The sequence below is a fragment of the Netta rufina genome, assembly GCF_964035555.1.
Source record: "Netta rufina genome assembly, chromosome: 1".
NCBI lineage: Eukaryota > Metazoa > Chordata > Aves > Anseriformes > Anatidae > Netta > Netta rufina.
Window position 1 is genome coordinate 138,129,639 of NC_140123.1, and position 24,113 is coordinate 138,153,751.

Below are 24,113 nucleotides of genomic sequence, written 5' to 3' on the forward strand. Positions count from 1 at the left end.
TCTGAGGTGAAAAAATTCAGGAGGGATTAATTTGGAAATTTAGTGGAGATTTGCAGAAATGTGTTGCTCAAGGTGAATCTGAATGAACATCACAAAATCTGTCTGGAGCGCAGTGCCCTGGGGTCCCAAGGCAGCACTGGGAGTCAACAGGAGTAAGGGCTCACAGGATATAAAGGGAGATAACAATTCCTAGGGGTTTTCTGAACTCAGAAACCTCAGTTGGCCTTTTGTGCATTTGAAAATACAAAATTTGTATGATTTGGCCCAAAAATTTGGTCGGGAAGCAAGCATGTCAATTATATCAACACACCCAAAATTTTCATTCAGCGTTTTGACCTTGCTGGATTGATTTTTTTAATTACTTCAATGAAAATGGGTTATTTATTTATTTATTTATTTAAATATAGCTTGTATGTATTGTGCATACGTGCATATTTTTAGCCAGATAGCAAAACTGTGTTGGAAAACCCTTATTTTTGAAAGGTACTACTTCCACTGGAGTTGCTGAGGCAAGGGTTAGAAAATGTGTTTCTGTTGGAAAATGTCCCAGATGTTCATCTATCAAAAGCACTAAGAAAAAATAAACTGCCACCCCTCAGTGAAAATGTTATCTGATAAACAAACATAACATACAGTATGAATCACATCTTTTTAAAAATTGAACTTAAATTACTTTCCATCATGCAAACATCTTACATTGATTACTCAAGAAAAGAAGACTTGACTTTAGAAAAGTAATGACCAAATGTATGTTGACATGGCTGAAATATTAAAAATATCATCAACACCATATAGCAGTAATAAATGCTGTCTTTGATCTTTTAGATACCATCTGCAGTACTGCATTAAGGTTTATAAAGACCTAAAATGAAAATTTTGCATTCAAATATAGATTTTAATTGTGTGTCAGAATCAGGGAGGAATTTCAAAAAGGGAAGATAGCCTTAGCAGACGATGGATTTTCTACCCAAAAAAGTATGTACATGCCTGGCAAACTAACTGCTTTCTCTCTGCTCACATTACAGACCTATTTTTATATTTATTTTTCCTTTTCATAAAAGCATGGGTGCAAAATGACTGGGGTCAAGGAACAACATAACAAAAACAATTCTCCTTTAAATAAATATTTAAAAGCAACAAGCAATTGCTAATTCACATTAATTGTTTGCAAGTGTTCGCTGTGATAAAGGAAGACGGTGTTGGGAAACAGAGTATCTAAGCCCACTGCGCTTGGGGCTACTACAGCTGTAAGCCAACCATGGCGAGGTGGGTATAGAGTTGGATTGCTTTATCCACAGGTATTTCTCCAGCTACTTCGACAACAGCGCTCTGAAATCTGACTTTTTTTCCCTCCTGCTGCATCCTCTACCATTCACACAGGCTGACAGTGTGAGCACAGCTCCTGCTGCAGGCCTGCAGATGTGAGAGCAAATGCATGCCTGCCTCGCTGGGGCCACGGCATGTGCTGCACCTTGCTTGTTTAATCTGCTTTCTACAGCCCTTGAGCCAGGACAGATTTCAGTCATAAAAGGATATGCAGCCTACAGCTGTGGCAAAGTCCATTATGTCTGGTCTTATGCTTCTACACAGCCAGAAAACAGAAATGCATGTGTTTTCCCATCCAAGTCACTCCTGGGAGAAAAGACTTCCCATGTCTGCAAATTTTGGTGTGCTCCTTAGTGCACCCAGGTCTCATATGCCAGCACCAGCAGGACAGCTCTCACCTCTTGTCCAATTTCCAAACTGGATATACCACAAAGCACAGCTTTGTAAGTAAGAAACAACAAGCACAGTACAGCTACCTAAAAAATCTCAATTGAAATAAATATTATCATTTTTTCATCCTGTATCACCAATAAAAGTTTTCTTTGATTACAGAGGACTAGAACACTTCAACCAGAAATCCTTCTTTTACATCATACTTCAGCTCAACAGACCACTGACATGGCCAGTTGATTATACATAAACTAATCACCTTTGAGAAGGAATTGTTTTACATCTGCAAGCACTCAGGGGAATTTCTGCATACACCTCGAATGATGCTGGCAAGCTTTCAAGCTGTGCAATACTTACTGTTGTTTCAGTTTTGCCAAAGAAGTATTGTTAACTAGCTCAAGCTTTTGCCCCCATCTGCCATTGTGAGAATGGACTCTCCAGAAATAAATCAGTGCTCGTCTGCCAGCCAGCTCCTGAGGAGCTTGCATCTCCCTAAGACTTCAGGCAGGGACTTACAGGGGCAACGTTTACATCCTACTGAGGAGGTGTGATGAATTTTTCATCAAAAATGCCTGCCAAGCAAATCACACTAAAAGACTCTGAATAAATCATAATTAGGAAGTAAATGGAGGGTAACTCTTGCACTGCTCCCTCCAACATGGAGATTCAATAACTTCCACAGCAGGGGCTAAAACCATACTTTGATTTACCTCCACAGGAATGTTGTTTTGCTAAATGAAAGTGATGAAATTCAAAGAAAGATTTATCTTACTCAGTTGTTCTCAAATGTACTGGTGTTATTTTGTTCTAATTCAAAGTTTGCCTTCAAAAATTAATATTTTTGCTAGTTTTTCCAATGATTGCTTAAAATAGTTTTCACCTTGATTTCAACACTTAACAGGTACATTTTCTTCAGGAGGCCTGAACACTGAGAACACATCATAAGCATATTTTCTTTACTCCTTCCTTTCAAATTTATAGGCTTTTACTCCTACTAACATTAAAAATAAATAAATAAATAAATTTAAAAAAATTGTTCAGATGTCAAAGGGTGCTTTTATTTGTTGAGTCACTTAAAAATTGAAAAGAAGATTCCTCTGCCCTAGTTAATGGGAACATTTCTCTTTAATGCTGTGACCATTTTAACTAATGCTGCAACATCAACTAAAAACCCTGAAACTCCAGGTTTACTTCACTCCAATGGGATTAACATTTGATTTTGAAAGAAAAGGAATACTCAACTTCTCAAACCAATATCCAGGTCCAAGACTAGAGAGAACAAGCAAGTGTCCACACCTGCCTCCAACCTGCAGCAGACCAGGGAGAGGCACGTGCTCTGATTTAACACTCAAGATTCTCATGCTCATGCTTAAACTGAAACCTTTTTGCTTTAAACATGTAATTCTGGAACATCTCAACCATAACAGTGCTTAAAAACGAAACAGCAACTACTATACCTTTTATGAATCACAAGGTTTTCCAACAGTCAAGCCTCTGCTTTCTGAGAAAGACAAGCCACAAACTCTTTGCTGCCTTCCCAGCCTATTGAATGTCCTTTCTATTAGACGGTTCCTCTCTAGAATGAACTGCAGTACACCTGTGTTGCCTCTCCCACACTTGGATCAGCCGATGCATATCTCTGGGGTGTTTGCTGGTCAAGCATCCTGTGCTTGCTCTAGGTCCCAGCCCTGCGCACAGCCAGGTTTGCAGTGGTTCACACTGTCAGGTGTCACAGTCAGGTTCACATTGACTGGCACTTCTGGAAGTGCCAATGGAAAGACAGTGAGAGGGTGGATCCAAACCTCCACCCATGTACATCAGCAGCAACCCCCTCACCATCACCCCACCACAGGATCACACCCCCACACAGACCAAGCGGGATGTGCCAGGTAACTAATGAGGCTTTGCAAAACTACTTCATTAAAACCTGGGACCAACCACAAACCTTTGGATGAATTATGCTGATGACAAAATTTTTCAGAAGTGCTTAAGGTTCATTTTGAAAATAGACAAAAATCTCTAACATCCTAAGTCCCAGCCTGTCAAGTACCTAAACTGACAGCCACTCCACACCTACTCAGTTCACAGCTTGGTAGCATGGATGAAGCAGCGGGTGCGGAGGTGCCCAGACTGGAACATAGGCTGGGAAGTGCTCGTGAGCTGTACCACCGACCGATGCTCAGTTTGGTTAGAACCTTGGCTTGTCCACACTGCATTCTACTACCTGAGGCATTTTGGAGGGAAGGAGGGAAGGAAAGTAGAGATGACAGTCTAGACTTTCAAAAATATTTTTGTATCTAAAAACACATGTTAAAAATGCAGTCTCTAATCACATCTGCCTAGGAACCATCTATACCCAGAATGTGGCAGTCATTTGCTATGAGAGCCAGCACCCTGTATAAGGTCACAGGGGAGGGTATTGGTGACACAGTCATTTATCTACCTTTCTGTAAGGGATTTCATGTACAGAGGAAGGAAATTTAAAATGCTGCAAGAAATGCTGGAGAATTACTTTTTCCTAGTAGATTCCTAAAACTTATTTCTGATCTATGGCTCACAGAATCACATCAACTGCTTTTTCTACTGGAGGAAGCAACTGATTTTTAGAGGTGTGTCAACACAATCTGTACATCAAATGAAACACGTAATGCCAATTTCCCTCAAAAATCAGAACATAAGAAGTAAACTATGACACTTTGAAAGTGGTAGAAATTTTTACTTCCAGACATTGTTTTAGGTTCTTGAAAACCAAAATCTTAGACTCCTCATAAGAGAAAAGGTAATCAAATAATTAATTTGAGGCTTTCATAATCTCTACTTCATTGTGTTCCTTCTGCACCACAAGCATAAAGAGAGAAGTTATATTCTACAGTAAACATCATATGACTACTAAGCAAACTGGGAATATAGGGACAAATAGGTTTATATGTAATTGCCACATGATTAGCAGAGCATTATTCTCACTGCACAAGAAGCTGCAAGTCCTACAAAAAGCCTCCAACTTAATGAAACAGCAAACCTCCTAGACTTCAAAGGAACAGGATCAGCCCCCAGGTGCCATTACAGTGGAAAAAGCAAAACATTGAATCTGGAAAACATAGTCTGATACTTCTCTCCCTCTCTGTTTTTAAAGAATTGAAAACTAAAATATTTTATTTTTTTTTAAACTGCAAAACACTGTTTAAATAGGGCTTACTTTCTCTAGCAATTGATGAACCCCTTTACACAATGTACATACCAGAAACCCATATCAATTCTTTAAATATCCTACCAGAATTCTGAACACTTCGATGATACAATTCTTTTTTTTTTTTTTTTCTCTTTCTGTCTTTTTTTTTTTTTTTTTCCCCATTTATTTTTTCCCCAACATACTGCACAGGTTGTGGTTTGTTTAGGGTTTGCAACTCCAAAGGATTGCACAAAATGGAAAAGCATCAAGGTCTAACCTCAAAAACAGTGCTGTAACTGCAGGTCAAAAGGTTTGCCTCCTTTGGACAAGAGACTGGTATAAAAACCAACAACAAAAATAAAAACTAAAAACAAGTCACTGTTTCACTATCTATTAAAAAAAAAAAAAAAAAAAAAAGCAAACAAATGTATTCACACATTTGATATAAAATATCTCTTATATTTTCTTTGTGTTACATCCTGGGGAATTCCCTGTTAATTTTTTTCCAGAAATACATTGCAAAGATGCAAAATCAGATTGATAAGGAGTGAATACCTGCAGAAATCGGATTTTACCATTAATTATGTGGAGTACAAAAAAAATCACCAGTCCCAGTACCAGATACTTTTGCTTCTTTGCTAGCAGTTTGGATAAATCGCCTGTCTGCAATTCCCATACTGTAAAAGTCCTGAGTTAATCAAACTGCACCCACAAATAGGCTCATGTACCAATGTAGTAATTTATAACAGCTGCATTGTTATTATAGAAAGAAAGCTTAACAAATTAGAGTGGACAATGATTTTACCTATTGACAACCTATTGACAATGATGAATAAGAAAAATATAATAATTCCCTTTCTGAACATTTTTAGGATAATTTTTCTTGGTTCAACCTTGTATATTTGCTTAGATGAGTTAATGAAACTTTAGTCACAAGAACTGACCTCATTCTGGCTCATCTTAATTTTACCAAGCGGGCACCCACTGACACTTTGTGTAATAAATTTTTTCTTCTTCTAGCAAAAGCAATATAAAATCAATATAAAAAATCCAGTGAGCATGCACTGAAAAAAAAAGAAGAAAAATATGCTTAGAGATGTGATATTTTAAAGCATCTCTATGTTTAATTTTTAAGGGCAGAATGAAACACATTAAATAATTCTGGTACTATAACATATGCATGCCACTTGTACAAGAAAACCCCAAATTAAATGGTTAATCGAAGTAACAGAAAAGGCATGAAAACAATGCAAGCTGAAATTGGTGGAGACTTGCTTAGATCTTGGAGAACACTCAAGTGATGGCACTTTTTCTTTTGAATTAATTTTATACTTTCCCTGTAAAACAATAGTGAAATTTGGATCTTTGTTCTGATTTCATTGAAAACCACTCACTAAGTTTTTCTGCTGGTAAGAGCATCCAGAGCCATGCTCTACAGTCATTCTGTCAAAATGCAAACATCTTCTCTGCTTGAAAGAAACCACAATCCTCTTTACGCAAAGCAAAAAGAAACTCTGACAGCACATGTTGGCTTTGATAGAGAGGGTTTTCTAACATTTTGGGGAAGGTATCAACAGGACTGGGAAATACTGCAAATGTATAACAATGGCAAAAAGCGATGGATGCAATGTCAGCAATTTAATACATGTATAGAAAGGACTTCTACAAACTCTTCCTTTCACAAGCATTCTCACTCCAACAAGCAATCCTCTTTTTGGCAAGGGACTGCAAGATTAGCATATAAAAAACATATGTAGTCAAACCATTTTTGAGAGATCTTCATATATATATATATTCATATATATATATATATATATATATATATATATATATATATATATATATATATACGTGTAATTAGTTTTGTGGGGAAAAACAACAACGACAACCTGTAAATTGTGTGGTACTGGTTGGTGCCGCCAGTCCCAAAGAGCATTAGTATGCTAAAGCCGTGATCCTGTAGACCAGTGGCTTCCCAGAAGGTTTTACATGTATTCAAGACTTTATTTGTTGGGTTTGAAAATGGCTACACTGTATAAAAATGTTTTTGTATTTATTCTTTAAAAAATTAGCTTTACAAAAAAAAATCCCTTTTTTTCTTTTTTTTTTTTTCTTTTTCTTAAAGATATCATTATCTACAGGAACCCATAAAAAATTTTCCATATTTACATCTAGATAGCTAATCATTGACAAATATAATATTGTGAAATAAAATATTGAAAGTGAATATTCAACTTTTTAAATAGACATTTGGCTCACAGCATAAACAACAGAGAAAAACAAACAGAACAAAACAAAAAGATCTGCTCTTCTACAGGCCTGATCTTTTCCTCTCATTAAAAAACAAACAAACAAACAAACAAAAAACAAAACAAAAAAAAAACAGCAAACAAAAAGTAAATATATTGGTGGGATCAAACACGCTGCTTCTAAGCAGAACGCCATCTACAAACTGCTCCCATCCAGCCCTCACACCGAAGAAACAAGCTCTCTGAAGCTCATGTGAGTGGTTGCTGAGACATACGCAGGACTGGCACCATTCTCCCACCCCTCTCCTATTGCAACATTTGCATTTTATTTTGAGGCATGACCCCCATGCTCCCCTTCTTTTGCTCTCAAGAGACGTTGGCTTAGTTTTGCTCCAAAATTGTTATGTTTGGCCACTGATGCATGGAGGCATATGGTTAGGGTGGAAAGATGGCAGTGTGCCTCTAGTTTCCATGTGCGCATGCACATTTGCTTTCTTCTCTCTCCTGCTGAAACATATATGCCATTCACGCACTCAGAAGTGGACGGAGGGCCAGATCCTTATAAGAGCAGTGTGCTGCACAACCCCTCATAAATCTCCCTGGAAATAAACGCCCTGGCATTTCTCTTTTGCCAGCAGACTGAGAAATGCCAGAAGAGGAGGAGATCTGAGACAGAGATGAAGCTAGCATGGGTCCTACTGCAAGGCTGCTGCCTGCAGCCAGTGTGCAATGCAGGACTTGGAGGACGACGGGAAACACAGAGCTCCTCACAAAGGGCTCCGCCTTCCTCATGGGCACAAATTCTCTAAAATGCAGGCCTCCTGTTCATTGTCATGTATCGGGACATGTGCTACAGCTAGTCTGATAAGAACTCAAACTATGCTATATGACACACACACACACGCAAGCACCCCCCTCACGCACACATATATGTTGGCAGGATACATTGGCATTCATGTAAAGCTTTGGAACTGTTATCCCTCAGCATTAAGAGCAAAGCTACTTAACTGGTACCTCACTGTTAACTGCAAATGTGCTTTAGAAGCAGCATTTCTTTAGATAACTTCCTTCTGTAAATATCACAGTGACCATAATATATCATTAAATGTATTTTGCTGAAGTGCGCAGCCAATAACCCTGGCTATGTATATATATATTTATATAATTCCATCCCCCACCCCCACCTCCAAATCTCTGTAAAGAAAGTCTGTAAAAGCCGGTGTCGCAGTGTGAAAGCTTCCTTGAGCATAGGAGTTTAAAGAATGTACCTCACCATAAAAAAGAAAGAGAAACAAATTAAACAGCTGTAGGCGCATAATCCCATACTTCTACAGTGTTGTGTCTAAATGCTGTGCTGGCTTGAGAAAGAGTTTGTGCATGAGTCAATCTGTCTTAAAATACTGCTGTAAATATTGTCATTGGTTTGGTTCTGCAGTTGTGTTCTCCTCTTCATCCCTCTTGGGCTTCCCTTTCTCTTCCTCCTCTTCCCTGATGGCCTGAATTTGTTCTGAAGATTGGTGCAGTGTGGATTGCTCTGCGCCTTGCTTCTCTATCCCAGCTAACCTCTCCTCATCCTCAATTACTTTCTTCCACATTTTATGGTTCTGGAGCAGGTGCTGAGTGATCTGACAGTATATTTTCCTCCTCTTGAACTTCTTCTTTCCTGTAAAATACCATGTGATGTTAATGTTCTGTGAGGGAAGAAGTAGAACAGACTGAAGGTGTAGGAAGTAGGGTGTGTTATAACATACAGGAATTGCACCAACAGATTTTTAAAATCACAAACTTAAAGATTCTTAAAAACTCAGAAAGTCATGTCAACCCAGACCACCAGGAGAAAACTTTTCCTACACTGTTTGAGCCCCAGCCTAGTCTGCTCATGGACTGCATGCTGTCACTTACCGTATAGCTCACAGAGACATCTAGTGTTTGAACAATTATGCACAAAATATGTTTCTGAGCTGTTTCCACTCACTGTTTTGGGATTAAGTGCTTCAAGACAGTGATCATCTTATTTTGTAACACAGACATTAAACCCCTATCACAAAACAGATGTCTGCTCACTGCTCTAGAAAAAAAATATAAAAAAATCCTGTTTGCCTGTTTGTGTTTTCTCACATTTTGCCTTTGATTTGAGAAGTGCTGTGGGAGGGTAATAAACTGATTAAGCATTAGTAATCAAAGGAGGGAACCTGTTCCTATGTTCCCTCATCAAAGACTGAGATTTACTACTCTACCACTACAGTGAAGATGATCACAAAGTCTTTACACATCATTGCTCCAGCAACAGAGTTTGATCACTGATGAAGTGGTCACATAGCTAAAGACTATCAGGAAGTATCTCATATCTCTGTTTTTGATTCATCAGTCCCTTCCTATTAATCTGAAAAATGCTTTTGTCACTATTAGTTCTCAGGGCTCCTGACACAAGTGTTTTGCTTTCTGAAGGATTTTTTTTTCCTATGCCTGTATAGCCTGTCCAACACAAATTGTTAACTCCTTAACACTACAAAGCTTGCAAATTTTCCCTGATCATTAACAGTGGCAATGTCAGTGATAGAACTGAAATAATAACCCCTCCAAAGACAACTGCTGATTTCTTTTTTTAAAGAAGGTGACGTACAGGAATGTTTTGTACCAAATAAATTTGCGTGGATTAGCATTTGCAGGTTGCCTGAAGTATGTCTGTGTCAGGGTCCAAAATGTTTAGCCCTTGAAGCTTTGGAACTGGAAACAAAGAGCTTTTCACTGAGCACAGACCAAATCCAATTCAATCCTTCATTAGAAAGCCCTTGGTTCTCTGTATGAAACCTTTGGGTTTAGCACTAATAAGAAGCCCCTACTCTGCCAATACCACAGCAGGACATTCCCTTCTGGGTTTCCTGGGTGACCTGCATCTTGCTGCTCTCTGCAGGGACCACTGAGCATTTGCTGTGGTGATAAAATTTGTCTGAATAACTACAGACTGTTTAATTTTTATATTTACAACAGAACTTTGAGAAAATTACATGTTCCTGTATAGTAACAAAATAAATCAATTTTAGGCTACCTTAAATTTTCATAACTCTACATATATCTCTGCTGTTTCAGTGAATTATCAGGAGCTACATCTTCTGCAACAACTATATATTTCCATATACCTATTTTTTTTTCCATCAAGAAAAACATCTCTACCAACATCTCCACAACACATAGTATTTATGTATCTCACATCTCAACCTTTCATTTGTAAGTTTTGTGAAGGTTTAGAACATCCATAACTATGTTGATGATAGGAACAAATTTCTAATAACTTTTAAGACCTCTATATCTACACAAAAGATTCTGTAGATTCCTAATGCAGATCCATATAGTCACAGAGAATTGAGGGAACCAGAAGAAAACAGTTTTTAATATGTTGGTATGAGGGAACCAGAAGAAAACAGTTTTTAATATGTTGGTATGACTGAGATGAGCACCTCACATTCAGTAAGAAGGAAGCAGGAAGAACTTCTTTGGGTATTTCAAAACTTTTGATACTTTCATTTTTAAGTTTCTGAAAAAGATACAAAATGTAAAAGCAATAGCTTGAATAATAAAATATTATAATGAGGTAGAACATCATGAATCCTAGGGTTCTGAGGGAGTTGGCTGATGTAGTCGCCAAGCCACTCTCCATATTTGAAAAATCATGGCAGTCAGGTGAAGTCCCCAGTGACTGGAAAAAGGGGAAGATCACTCTAATTTTTAAGAAGGGTAGAAAGGAAGACCTGGGAAACTACAGACTGGTGAGCCTCACCTCTGTGCTTGGAAGATCATGGAATGAATCCTCCTGGAGGCAATATTAAGGCACATGCAGGACGAGGAGGTGATCTAGGACAGCCAGCATGGCTTCACCAAGGGTAAATCGTGCCTAACCAATCTGGTGGTCTTCTACGATGGATTAACTGAATCAGTCAACAAGGGAAGACTGACTGATGTCATCTACTTGGACTTCTGTAAGCCCTTTGACACAGTCCCACACAACATCCTAATCTCTAAATTGGAAAGATATGTATTTGAAGGGCGGACCTGCTGGTAGGTAAGGAATTGGCTTGACAGCTGCACCCAGAGAGTAGTGGTCAATAGTTCTATGTCCAGATGGAGACTGGTGATGAGTGGTGTCCCTCAGGCGTCTGTCTTGGGACCAGTGCTTTTCAATATCTTCATCAATGACATAGATGATGGGATTGAGTTCACTCTCAGCAAGTTTGCAGATGACACCAAGCTGAGTGGTATAGTTGATACCAAAGAAAGAAGGGATGCCATTCAAAGGGACGTGGGCAGGCTGGAGAAGTGGGCCCACATGAACTGCATAAGGTTCAACAAGTCCAAGTGCAAGGTATTGCAACTGGGTAACGACACTCCAAGACAGGAGTATGGCCTGAGAGAACTCACTGAGACCAGCCATGCAGAGAAAGACTTGGAGGACTAGAGAGTTCTGGTGGATGAAAGGCTCAACATGAGCCAGCAGTGCGTGCTTGCAGCCCAGGCCAACTGCATCCTGGGCTGCATCAAAAGAGGTGTGACCAGCAGGTTGAGGGAGGTGATTGTCCCCTTCTACTCTGCCCTTGTGAGGCCCCACCTGGAGTGCTGTATCCAGGTTTGGGGTTCCCAGCACAAGAAAGAAGTGGACCTGTTAGAGTGAGTCCAGAGAAGGACTTCAAAGATGATCAGAGGACTGGAGCACCTCTCCATCCAGAGAAGGGCTACAAAGATAATCAGAGGACTGGAGTACCTCTCCTATGGAAGAGAAGGCTCTAGGGAGACCTTTCAAGTGAGACCTTTCAATTCAGACTCTTAATTTAGACCTTTCAATACATAAAGGGGTCTTTATGGATGGAGAAGGACGCTTTACTCAGGCAGATAATGATAAGACAAGGGGGAATGGTCTTAACCTCAAAGAGGGTAGATTTAGACTAGACATTAGGAGGAAATTCTTCACTGTATGGGTAGTGAGGCACTGGAACAGGTTGCCAAGAGAAGTTGTGGATGCCTCATCCCTGGAGGTGTTCATGGCCAGGCTGGATGGGACATTGGCCAACCTGATCTAGGGGGTGGCATCCCTGCCTATGCCGGGGTGTTGGATTTAGATGATCTTTAAGGTCCCTTCCAACCCAAGCCATTCTATGATTCTATGATATGATTCTATGAAAAGAAAAACAGAAAAGGAAACAGAAGATGACTAAAAATGGTTGGTTTTCAGTATGGCAAGTGTTAATGATGGCCTGTGCTTTAAACTTAAAAACAGCATTGTTGAACTTGACTAGCAGGGACACAGAATATTACACAATACAGCAATGAGATGAATGGTGACTAAGAATTTAAAAGTAAGGCCAGACCCTAGGATGGATAAATGAGAACATCCTTCGTCTTTCTTTTTAATACAGAAACATCAGTTTCAATGCTTTGTAGTCTCTGTTGGTTATCAACCTCATAGCTTTCCATCTGGTAGACAATTCCATAAATGTGAATCTGCCACAGAAACCTGTAGTTCTGTCTGCTATTAGAGAGATAATCCTGTAGAGCTGGTAGATACTAAAATAAACCTGTGCACACTATATTATTTAATGTTTACTTTGAGCTTTGGGCATGGAACGATTTGGGGAAGAATAGAAAAGTTTAGGTTGTTAGAGAAAAGGCTATGTATCACTAGGGCAATAAAGGCTGGTGCTTTCTAGACAGATGAGATACAGGGAAGGGAGTGCCAATGTGACTAACCTCGTGACAACTTCACCAAGGATAGCACTGAATCACTAACTCTGGAGAGGTCTACGTGGAACATGACCAGTTCATGGTCTCTATGCTTTTACAATATGACTTCTTAGTTTTTGGTCACAATATGGAACTTTTCTGTTGAAAAAAATAAGTGTGAGTAACTTACTGGATTCAGCATTTTCATACGTTTCCATTTCTGCTGTATCTTCCTCTTCATGCTCATCAGTGTCTCCTGATTCATCACTATCTTCTATCCATTTTCCTGGCATCAGCCCTGCTGAGTCATAGGAGTTACATAGTGGTCCCACAATGTGAGTGATGAAAGATTCCTGGAGGTGTGCCAGCTGAGGAGCAGAGCGATCCATGAAAGGACTGATAGGAAGGCCCAAGCTAGCCTCTTCATCACCCTGGAGAAGAAAAACAGCAGTAATTTCTCTGAAGTGAATGAAAGAAAAACCGTGTAATGAAAAGGAGCAATGCACTTCAAACCAATTAAAAATGATGAAAGAAAAATAGTTCTACTGTAATGCCACTTCCATACCATGCCAATATGACATTATTACAGTGCCATCATGTCAAATGATTCATTGAAGTTACAGCTCTTTTCTTGTAAGAGGACCCACTACCAACAGGGTGAATTTAACAAGAATGTTACTGTGATCACTGCTCAAAATGATGCCCATCACCACAGTCCTGTACTTTGCACTGAATTTGAAAGTTTGAAAACTGATGATTTCCTTCTTTCTTTACATTATTTTCAGAAATGTTTTCTGATTTTGTGATTGTTAGCTTATTCTCCTTGTACTCAGCCAACTGTTTGCAGGGGACAAGACTGAATTGCTACAAGCCAGAGCCATTTCATTGACCTAGTTTTCTTATGGATTTTGTCCTTATTACACATTTCTTAAAACAAAGAGCTCCTTTTGGCTTTGGGTCATAATTATCTGCTTTCTGGAAATTCTAGAATGATCCCCATCAATGTCGGCATAACTCAGACGCAGTAAATCTTTCCCATAAAGCTTTTTGCTATCTTTTCTTGGGGAGAGAGGGCTGAGAGGAGGTATAGGAAGACTTATTTGCCTCCTCTCATGATGTGAAAAAGGTCGAACTTTCTCTAAGTACAAAGTCTGACATTCTCACTCACCCCTATCATAGCAAAGACTCTGGTGATATCAGCGAGTTTTCAGCTGAGTAGACATGTCAAGACTGAATACCACTTCCCCAGTAAACAAACAAACAAACAAAAAACCCCCACACCCCTTTAATCAAACCTGTTATGCAAATTAAGACATTAATGCAACATGGAGATCTATTTTTTGAGAATACAGATTAGGATCTGGGCAGACATATTCACTTTCCTTGAATTTACATGTTGCCTGAATTTATTTTCTGGCAATCTAAATTTTCCAAAAGTCAGAGACAATGTTATCTGGTCAACAACTCATTGATAGGTTGGAAAGTCAATGAATGAGAGTTCGATTTTGAAGCGTGTACCACAAACATCTCACTTCCTTGTGGTTTGTTCTTTTTATTTTTATCATAACCTACCAAAAACATTATAATCAATCATTAAATGCAGAATATTTGTCTTAACAAAACACTGAAACATGTCATCCATCCTTGAAATAACAAGCAAATTTAAAAGAAGTGGCAACTCCCTCTTCTTCATAGTAACATATCTGAGATTTCATAGTTGTAAGTTGTCGCTAGTGGAAAGAAAGCTGAGTATTGAAATGTTTATAAGTTTTTTTCATGTCCAGTTAAAACATGATTTATTATGTGAAATATATTACAACACATTTTTTGATTCTTTTTAATGTAAATCTAGCCTAACTTTGAATAAATATACTGAACACACGGAGGGAAAAAATGAAACATACTGTAACAATATGGTACAGGTTTTTCAACAGTTATATGCAATACACTTGTTATTTTATGGGAGTTAAATTCATCAGAGGAATCAGTGTTTATTAAAGGAAACCCAAGAAAAATATTTCACTATTCTCACAGGAAAAGCTGAATGTATGCTTTTTGATAACTACAGTTCTGGGGAAGTTCAAACTTCCCATAAAATTTTCCTCTTCAGAAGTGAGAAAAGTAATGCTTTTCCCTACTCAGAAGAAAGTTGATGATCAAAAGCATTGCGAAGATGGTTTAATACAACATATATAGTATATTTCATTAAAGAAAGTCAGGTTTTAACCTAGGTTAAATAAATTGAAAATCTAACTTATTGTTATTAATGTCAAAAGTAGGTCCTAGGAAGAATATGCTCTTTGTTTTCAGCCCCATCATAGAATCACAGAATTGTTTGTGTTGGAAGGGACCTTAACAACCACCTGGTTCCAGCCGTCCCTGCCATGGGGAGGGACACCTCCCACCAGATCAGGTTGCCCAAAGCCCCATCCAACCTGGCGTTGAACACTTCCAGGGATGGGGTATCCACAACTTTGGGCAACCTGTTCCAGTGCTTCACAACCTTCTGAGTAAAGAATTTCTTCCTTATATCTAATCTAAACCTACCCTCTTTTAGTTTAAAACCATTAACTACACTTCCTGGCAGTACACTTCCTGACAGAGTCCCTCTACAGCTTTCTCATAAGTCCCAGTATCCTGTCAGGACGGCAACTCATGTCAGGCAAAAGACAAAATAGAAAATCTAATAGTACATATTGATTTCTCAGTATAGTGAATATACATCTTTTATTAAAACAAACCGCCACCACCACCAACAAAATCATACCGACCACCCAATGTCTTGTAATTTGCAGGTGAAGGGTTCAAAGACTTTTGCCCACAGTTCCCATACTAAAAGTAAAGTCAGTAAAGAAGATAACAATTGTGCTATTCTGAATCAAAATTTGCAGAGAAGATAAATCTTAAGTTTATTTATTTTTAATTATAGCATTACAAGAAAATTATCTGCAGCAGTCCTTTGGAGCACCTTCCAAGAGCATGAAAATATTAATAGCACAACTTCCTGACTGATGGACAACAACATAGATTTTATTGTGGAACAGATAACACAGCATCCTCTCACACATGTTCCTCCCAAGCTCAACACAGAGCTCACTTTTTGACACTCTGATGATACCACTGTATTGGAGCACTTACTGCCCTCTGAAATTAGTTATTATGGACCAAAGAAAAGTCATATCATATACATGATTACCAAGTTTTGTTTGCATGCAGTGGTCACACACATAAGCTATGATCATCACCAGAATTAGGTGAAGTACAATTTGTTGGAAGAACTTTAATGGGAATAAGCAAAGAAAAGTATTTCCTGAAAGAAAACGTGGGAGATGAAGGTTAATTGCTTCTGTTATGGGATTCATTCTCTTCTACAAAGAAAAAAAAAAAAAAAAAAGAAAAATTGAACTAACTATATTTGTAATATATATAAGAATCTTAGCCCTTTCTTTTCCTCATGACTGTTTAAAGAAATGAAGGACCTTCAGGGCAATGTCTTAATTTTGACCCTTCTTCCATTTCTTTACATACTCCAGAATGCAGCAGCAGAAGAAAATCCTAATTTTTCCAAACTCTAAGTACAGTAAATTTGAGTGAAGATGACAAGACTTTAAAAGGGGTTATCCTATGACTTTAAGTCAGTCTGCCCACTCCTAGAAGACTATCCAGTGTCTGATCCAGTGATTTAGCCTGCACGCTTCTTCCTGAAAAGACAGGATGTGAAGTTCAGTCTAACCAGCACATTCAAAATGTCTTTCCACTCAGGAAACAAAATGTCTTTCCACTGGGAACAACTCTGTCTCTTGCACTCAGCATGCCTAAATAAATTATAATGAGAAAAGTTTCAATTAAGAGCACCCTTATACCTGGCAGGAGAGCACCAGTGCCTGGCTATATTCCCAGGTCTTTGTAAATCAGTCTGTGTCTGCTTCTTCCTTGTGCTACCATCAGCTGAGTCTTGCATTTATTATTGCTGTTGTACTAACAAACCTTTGGAAAGCTGAAGGTGATGTCAAAAAAAAAAAAAAAGAAAAAAAAAGTATGAGCTAGAATCAACATGTAGGGAGCAGATATAGTTAGTCTGTAATAAACTGAAAGTCAACAATATTACAATGGCATTCATATTCATTACATAACGGTTTTCTGTGTGTGTGCACGCAGGGATATGGTCCAAGTGGAAACTAAAATAACCCCTCTTCTTTGTTTAGATCATCTCAGTAAGGATGTCGTGTCCAGTTTTGGAGAGCACATGTCAACAAAAGTGTGAGCCACCTGGAGTTACTGCAGAGAAGAGCAATGAGAACCAGTAGATGTCTTGAAAAGATATGGAAGAAAGGATGAAAAGATCATTTGTACTAAAGAACACTGAAAGAAGGATGACAAGCCAACAGAAAAAAATTGGAAAAGAACAACTTGTTCACCATGTACGTGGTAAGGATATTGACAGACTAGATTGGCTAAGCCTGTACAAAACCCCATCATCAGATGTCTTTGAGGACAAATTAGAAGCTTGAGTGCCATATGGACTATCACTGATCCAGCAAACAAATGGTCTAATTTGAACTCTAGGCATTCCCTTTAGTCCTGTTCTCTGCAATTTTCACTCATCATGCATTAGCACACTGCAGGACTGTTTAGCCCACAACATGCAACCAGCAGATACCACCTTGGACATGATTTATTTACCTGCTCATAAAACTCATTCACAATGCCTTCTGTCCACTGCAGATGCAAGTCTTTGCATTTTGCAGGCCCATTTATGTCAGCCAATTTGATGCACATTTGGCAAACCAGCAAGCGGTCGTTCTCATTAGTCCAGTCAATCCCAACGTCATCATTCACCTGTGAGGCAGAGAAAGGAAAACCTTGACAGTAATGCTCAATAAGAATGTATCCACAGAGGAAATTCTGCCCTGGGATACCTTGTGGTTCAGCTACTTGACAGAATCACAAGTGTAAGCAGGTGAGATAGCTTAAAGTTGAAATTTACAATTACCTGCATATCATCCTATAAAAAGAAAAATAAGTGAAAAACAATGAACATTGAGATATATTATGAGAAATTAATATTTAGCAAATAATGTGTCTGTCTGAAAGCATTTACTAGGAAAACAAAAAAAAATGCAACCTTTCCATGACATTTTCCAAGAAATTACTACCTAAGTTGTGCACAAAAATAAATTGCCATTAAATGACATGCTGATTTTATTATAGCATGAAGATGCATGTAACAGGTCTATTTTTCTATTTCATCTAAATTTTTCTGACAGGATTCATTTTTTTTCCTTTTCTCAATTTTTCCCATACCTTCCACAATGAAACGTGATATATGCTATCAACTGCCTTAAAATCAAAGTATAACCTTCAAAGAGTCACAGAAAAGCTGAGGTTGGAAGGCACCTCTGGACTTGTCCAATCCCCTTACTCAAGGCAGGGCCAGTTATTAGACGCTGCTCAAGATCGCAACCAGTTGGATTTTGAGTATTTCTAGTAAGAGGAAAACTCCACAGCCTCTTTGAGTAACCTTTTCCAGTATACAACTTCTCTCACAGTAAATCAGGCCTTTCCTATTTTTAATGAGATTTTCTGTGTTTCCATTTGTACCCCTTGACTCTTGCCCTGTCACCCCATAACACTCTGCAACTCCCATGGGCTTGTATATGCAGAGTTTGTTACAGTGTTCCCTCACTGAAGATAAGTCATCATTGTTTCTGACTTTCTCTGACATCTCTTGGATCTGGTATTCCTGAAGCCAGGTCTTACCCACAAAGTCAGAGAAAGCATTGAGGACCTTGGCCTTTTCCAATGGTCAGTGATACCAACCTTTGCTGTCATTAGCCACATTTTCCCATCCCAGGTTTTTTTCCTAAAACATCTCCAAGTGTTGGAGGGACTTTATTCTACTGTCTAATTAACTTTAAATCCAAATCCCTTCTTGAAACACAGCTTTAATTTTCAACTTTTCAGTAGTTGAAAATGGATAGAAAGTTGTGTTATGACTAGACAAAACTTATGTGTCCTCTGTCACCAAGTCCCCTGTCTCATATAGGAGTAGGTCCACAACGTTGAGGGCTATGCTTTTAATATACATGAGCTGACATAACTAGTGTCAGAGGACAGACAGTAAGTGCTCTGATGCATTGATATCACCAAAGTGACAGACAGTGAGTTTCCTTCATTGTTTCTTGTACTTTCCAGACTGCAAGATTTTCTGGTAGGAGGATGATTATATTACATGTGCTTACACTGACTTTTACAGTCTCTCTGACTATGGTCAATACACTAAACTACAGTTCAGCAACTCAATCAATAACATAATCATGTATAGCTCAGCTTATCAAAGTTGCAGAAACTCAGATATAAACATGTGAGGTCTGCTCTTGGAGGCTACTCTGGTACAAACGAAGTTTTTCTAACCAAGTGTAAATAATCTCTTTTTAAGACAGTGATGACTCAGGGAAAGCTAGGATCAGCCACAAATACTGCTTAATGTTTTCACTTTCTTCTCTTCATTTTTTTTTTCTTTTCTTTCTTTCTTTCTTTTTTTTTTTTTTTTTTTTTTTTTTTCATATTACTTACTTTCACAGAAGTGAAGGTTTTGGTCCAAACTGTCAAAGGCAAAGGATTTATTCAGACAGCCTGAATTTACTGTGCTTTATTGTCATGGAAGCCCTAGCAGCTGAGAATCTGCCAGTAAGTTCAATACTTTAAGAGGAAATTAGACAGGTGAAAATGGCCTTGGGGTTTAAAATTAAGACCTAAAGAAGCCCCTCTGGTATCACCAGAAGCGATGTGGGACATGTCTAACAGGGGTCAAAAGGAGTTAAGACTTCCATGGATCTTCAGATCAGTTCTCTGTCTACCCTGGACCATAATTTAAGGCCTTTCTTTACAGCTCCTTAGAGCCGAACAAAGAGATATCTTTTAGGGTAATGGAAAACAAAACCAGTCATACATCTGTAGGCTTCAGACTTTCAGGATACAGGTCCATCTTAAGCAATACCTCAAGAAAACATATGAAACTAAAACAGCTAGGAGGTCCTAATCCAGGACAAGAAACACACTGTGTTTGGTTTTATACAAGGAACAAGTAGGCAATATCAGCTCCCAAGCAGATATTATCCAGGTAACGTACCTACAGCTTGGATAGATGATGGAGTTTATTAAAATAAACTTATAAATAGTAATTTCCAATAAATTGAAACTAGATGAAACTGTACAATATTTTTTTTAAAAATAGGTTCCTAGGGTTGTGATTTTATGCTCACTGAGTTGAGCATAAAGGAAAGATCTTTACTGACCTTCCTCAGGGGCTTACCCATTGGGAACAAAGTAGGAAAGAAAGATCTTTTACTGCATTTCAGATCAGAATTTCAAAGTCATACAATATCTGTGTTTTGCTAATAGAACAGTACAATTAAACAGATAAAGAGTCACATTAAGTATTTAGACATTAGGGAAATGTGGTAAAACCTCTCTTTTTTTTTTTTTTTTTTTTTTTTTTTGCCTTGAGTGTTTTGCTAATGTCTAAAATACCAGCAGAGAAGAAAACAATATTGAAAAGTAGGATGTAACTGGGATTTTCATCAAATTGTCCTATATTACATAATATCCTCAACAGGGCAAAGTAGCCTTTCTAAATCTGCTTTTATGTTATCAACAAGACAACAAATACTGCCTTAAACCAACTTCTGAAAAACACAAGCATATATAAGAAAAGAAGCTGTGGCACTAAATTCAAATAGGTAAAAGAAATGACAGATTAATATTCATGTTTTACAGCAGCTGAGAGGCCATTCGGAAGAAAAAGCAACACAGCAGCATTTTTAGTCATTTCACTGTGATGCTACCAAGCCCTGGAAACTTTTCTGACTATCCACCAGAAACCCAAATGAATCTTGTTACCTTGGCATTGAATCTGGCAACAAAATCAAAGTGTTTTTTCAGGTCAGTAGCCAAAATTGCCTCAATGACGAGGAAGCGGAAATGCTTGAACTCCACATGGTCAAGGTTGACCAAGAAGTTGTATTCTGGCCTCGACATGAAAAGGTTCCAGGCAGCAGCAGCGTGGTGATTCTCCAGAACGGAGCGGTCATTGTACAGCACTGCCTGTGAAAACAACATGGGCAGATGTTCAGCAAAAGAAACACCACAACTACAGAAATAAGAAAGATGTGGGGATAATGCATGAGGGACGTTCAGGTTTGGTTGATTTCATTTTTATTCAAGATTTTCCTGAGGTTTCAAATGTTATTTTGGCAGGAATAGTAGTTTCTATCAGTCTATTTATTCAGCTAGAGTGGATAAGAAACGAATTCTGTATCCATGGTGGGGAGTAAATCCCTAATTTCTGCATCCCTAACCAACTTCTCATCATTACACCACCTTTTGTTCTTTCTTTCTGCACAGAAATATCTTTCAGCAGAGTACACCGAAGCCAGGCAGGTCAGCTATGTAAACTAAGGAAAGATGATCTCATAATTAAGCCAATAAACAGTGACTCAGAATCACTGAATTCAACTGCCAGCATTGGCAGCAACTTCTGTGTAACCTTAGTTAAGTCTCAATTATTCATTTGTAAAACAGAGATGTTTTCTTTCCCCTGGTAGAATCATAGTGTAAAGATACATTCATAAAAGACTGCAGCAATTCATATACTACAGGAGCAACAGAAAATATATGTTGTGATTGTGCTCAAACTCACTTGCATGGTGCACTGGAAACTACATAGTTTGTTTGTCTGTTTGTTTTAATCCTTCTGTGCCTTACTGTGTACAGTAATATTTCCCTTAATTTCACAAACAGTTATAGATTCTGCAACATTCAGCAGAACATTTGCTGCTCCTTCACAAAGACATTTTATCTATACGTTTCTTAACACTCCCCCTGAGTGTAGTGAGGGTGTGTAAGGAGACTCACTGGCAATCCCCAAGTGATTATTTCTTTCACTTTGATAAGCTATTTCAAAATATTTGGTATAACTGTGCTTAATGTAAGCTTCAGGTATCACTGACAAGTAGAAGCTGTTACCACAGACCTTCCAAACTTGGCAGCAACACTGCCTGAGATTTATTTACCTGAGGAGCACTTGTTGCTACCAAAAAGGCATTGGTCCTTCCTGGATGGTCATAATCATGCATGGCTGCAGCTACATAAAGAGCCATCAACTCAAGGGCTGGGATGTTGCCAGCTAGGCATCCGTAGCTGTCATCTGTAGGTGTGTATGTCTTCGAAAACACATAACCCATATGGCCGTGAGTGATTCCACTGTCAGAATCTGAGCAGAAATAAATAGGTTTAAAAATTTCTCATCACCTTTTCAGTGACTTACTGAAACAGATGGGAGCAGCAAAGCAGGAAGAGGAGTGGAGGATTCATAGTACCTAACTGAAGAGTAAACATGTCCTGTGCTGAACACTTTATGATGCTGTGTACATGACCCAGTACAATAAGACATGCTGCTGAAAAAGAACAATTTCAGATCCCCCAGGGAACTTCCAGCCATCCAGCAGAGCCTGGTCTCAAACTACATAAAGCATTAACAATAAGATATGGGCCAACAGACATGCTTTAGCTTTGTGAGTAACTCAGTCTTCGCATTCCTTCCTCTAAGTGCTTCATCATATAGATTAATTTATGAAATACTATCAGTATTTAAAGTAGTGGAATAGCATTTGTTAATTTTATTGGTATAGGTGCATATTTTTCAACCCAATGTCTAGACTTTACTTTTTTGATAATAACTCTCTTACCAGCCTCTTTTTGAATCAGCTTGAACATGCCACTGGCAGATTTTGAGGGAGATGTATGAATGGAACTTGCATGCAAATGAAAACATCTTTCAAGTTACAAACATCAAAAGCCCCTAAACACAAGTCCTTTCATTCCACCCAGTTCACCTCAGCTACAAAGCCTCCAACATTTGCTGATATGATTAGTGACAAAATTTTCCAGGAATAGCAACCTTTTCCAGCACCAAAACATCCTGAAGAGTTTCACAAATGATGTTCTAATGTCACACAAATGCACACACATGCAAAGTGGAAATGTTCTCTGTGGACCAAACTCCTGTTTTTTCAACAGCTCCCTCAGAATCCCCACAAAACACAGATAGGTCCTCTAGTTGCTATAGCTCAGACTGGTGAAGTTAATATAAATGTGCAATAAGAGCTTCCTGTAAGTAGCAATCATAAAACAGCAGACAATGTAGACTTGTACTTTACAAGCAGACTTGTAAACTAATTGCAAGGTGGTAACAACTCTCCTTCTTTGGAGACAGTGAGGAATGGCAAAGAAACACTTCACAACAGCCAAACAGTAGCAGTACATGCCACTACCTGCATGTCCCAGTAGTTTCATAATAGCAAAACAATGCAGGATTTGAGGAATAAAAAGTCTACACTGTCTCTTGTAGCAGCACTAGAAAGCACTCCTAACACAGTTTCCTAGAAGAAAAACTATTGAAAAAAACAAATGGTTATAAACATCTGTTATTATGGGTGACCACAAAGGTTTCCATTCACACATTAAATGTAGAATATTAGGTTTTGGAGGACCAGCTACCTTCTCTTCAATGTTATACAAATATACATGCAGCATTCAACAGGCTATTGAATTTAAAAGTCTTTATAGCAGCAAGTACTGCACTCAGCTCTGAATTGTGGGCTTTCTTCCAGCAAATTTCACATCAAAAGCTTAAAAAAGTACAACATATACAGTAGCATATTTAAATATACCTGAATCACTTGCTGACCCATGATCATTAATCACAGTTGGCAGTCCTGGAATGGGCTGAGTAGTAAGGTACCAAACGGCATGCAGAACATCAGTTGCATGGATTCGGTTGTGATCTGTGATACAAAGCAAATGACCTTGTTATTAAACATGAGTATTTCCGACGGAGGGAAATCAGCACCATCTAGTGGGTACTGCATGACAGTCAATCGAGCAGAAACAAATCAAATGGTATCACAACCATGAAAACCATCTGCATAATGTAAATGCTCAGCTTTTCACTATGGCTCAAGCAAATTCATTAGCAAGTCTCACACCCATCCAAAAAGAGAAAAACAACAGCAAAGCAGTGGTACCTGCACTGTAGGAAACTTCATGAAGAAAGCATTAAGCAAGGAGTCTGACCCGCACTTCCAGCTCCTTTCCTTTACTCCAGTGGTTGCCTTTCACTTGTTAAATGTCGTAGGCTAAATATCTGTTGTTAGCCTCTGATTCAAATGAAATCATTAGGAAAACCCCATCTGCTTCAGCAGATG

The 24,113-nt window shown here is 38.5% G+C and overlaps 1 protein-coding gene across 1 annotated transcript in view; it reads right to left on the reverse strand.

Moving 5' to 3' along the window:
• Positions 1-8,549: 8,549 nt before the first annotated feature.
• PDE3A (phosphodiesterase 3A) overlaps positions 8,550-24,113 on the reverse strand; it is a gene marked incomplete at its 3' end in the record, with an annotated part of 95,843 nt that continues 80,279 nt past the window's right edge. Inside the window, exons 10-15 of the mRNA XM_084286563.1 lie at positions 23,580-23,693; positions 21,921-22,120; positions 20,749-20,952; positions 17,530-17,685; positions 13,037-13,277; positions 8,550-8,797 (exon numbers count right to left, since the gene is read on the reverse strand). Of these exons, the coding sequence (XP_084142689.1) occupies positions 8,550-8,797; positions 13,037-13,277; positions 17,530-17,685; positions 20,749-20,952; positions 21,921-22,120; positions 23,580-23,693 (1,163 nt within the window). The remainder of the gene's footprint in view (positions 8,798-13,036; positions 13,278-17,529; positions 17,686-20,748; positions 20,953-21,920; positions 22,121-23,579; positions 23,694-24,113) is intronic.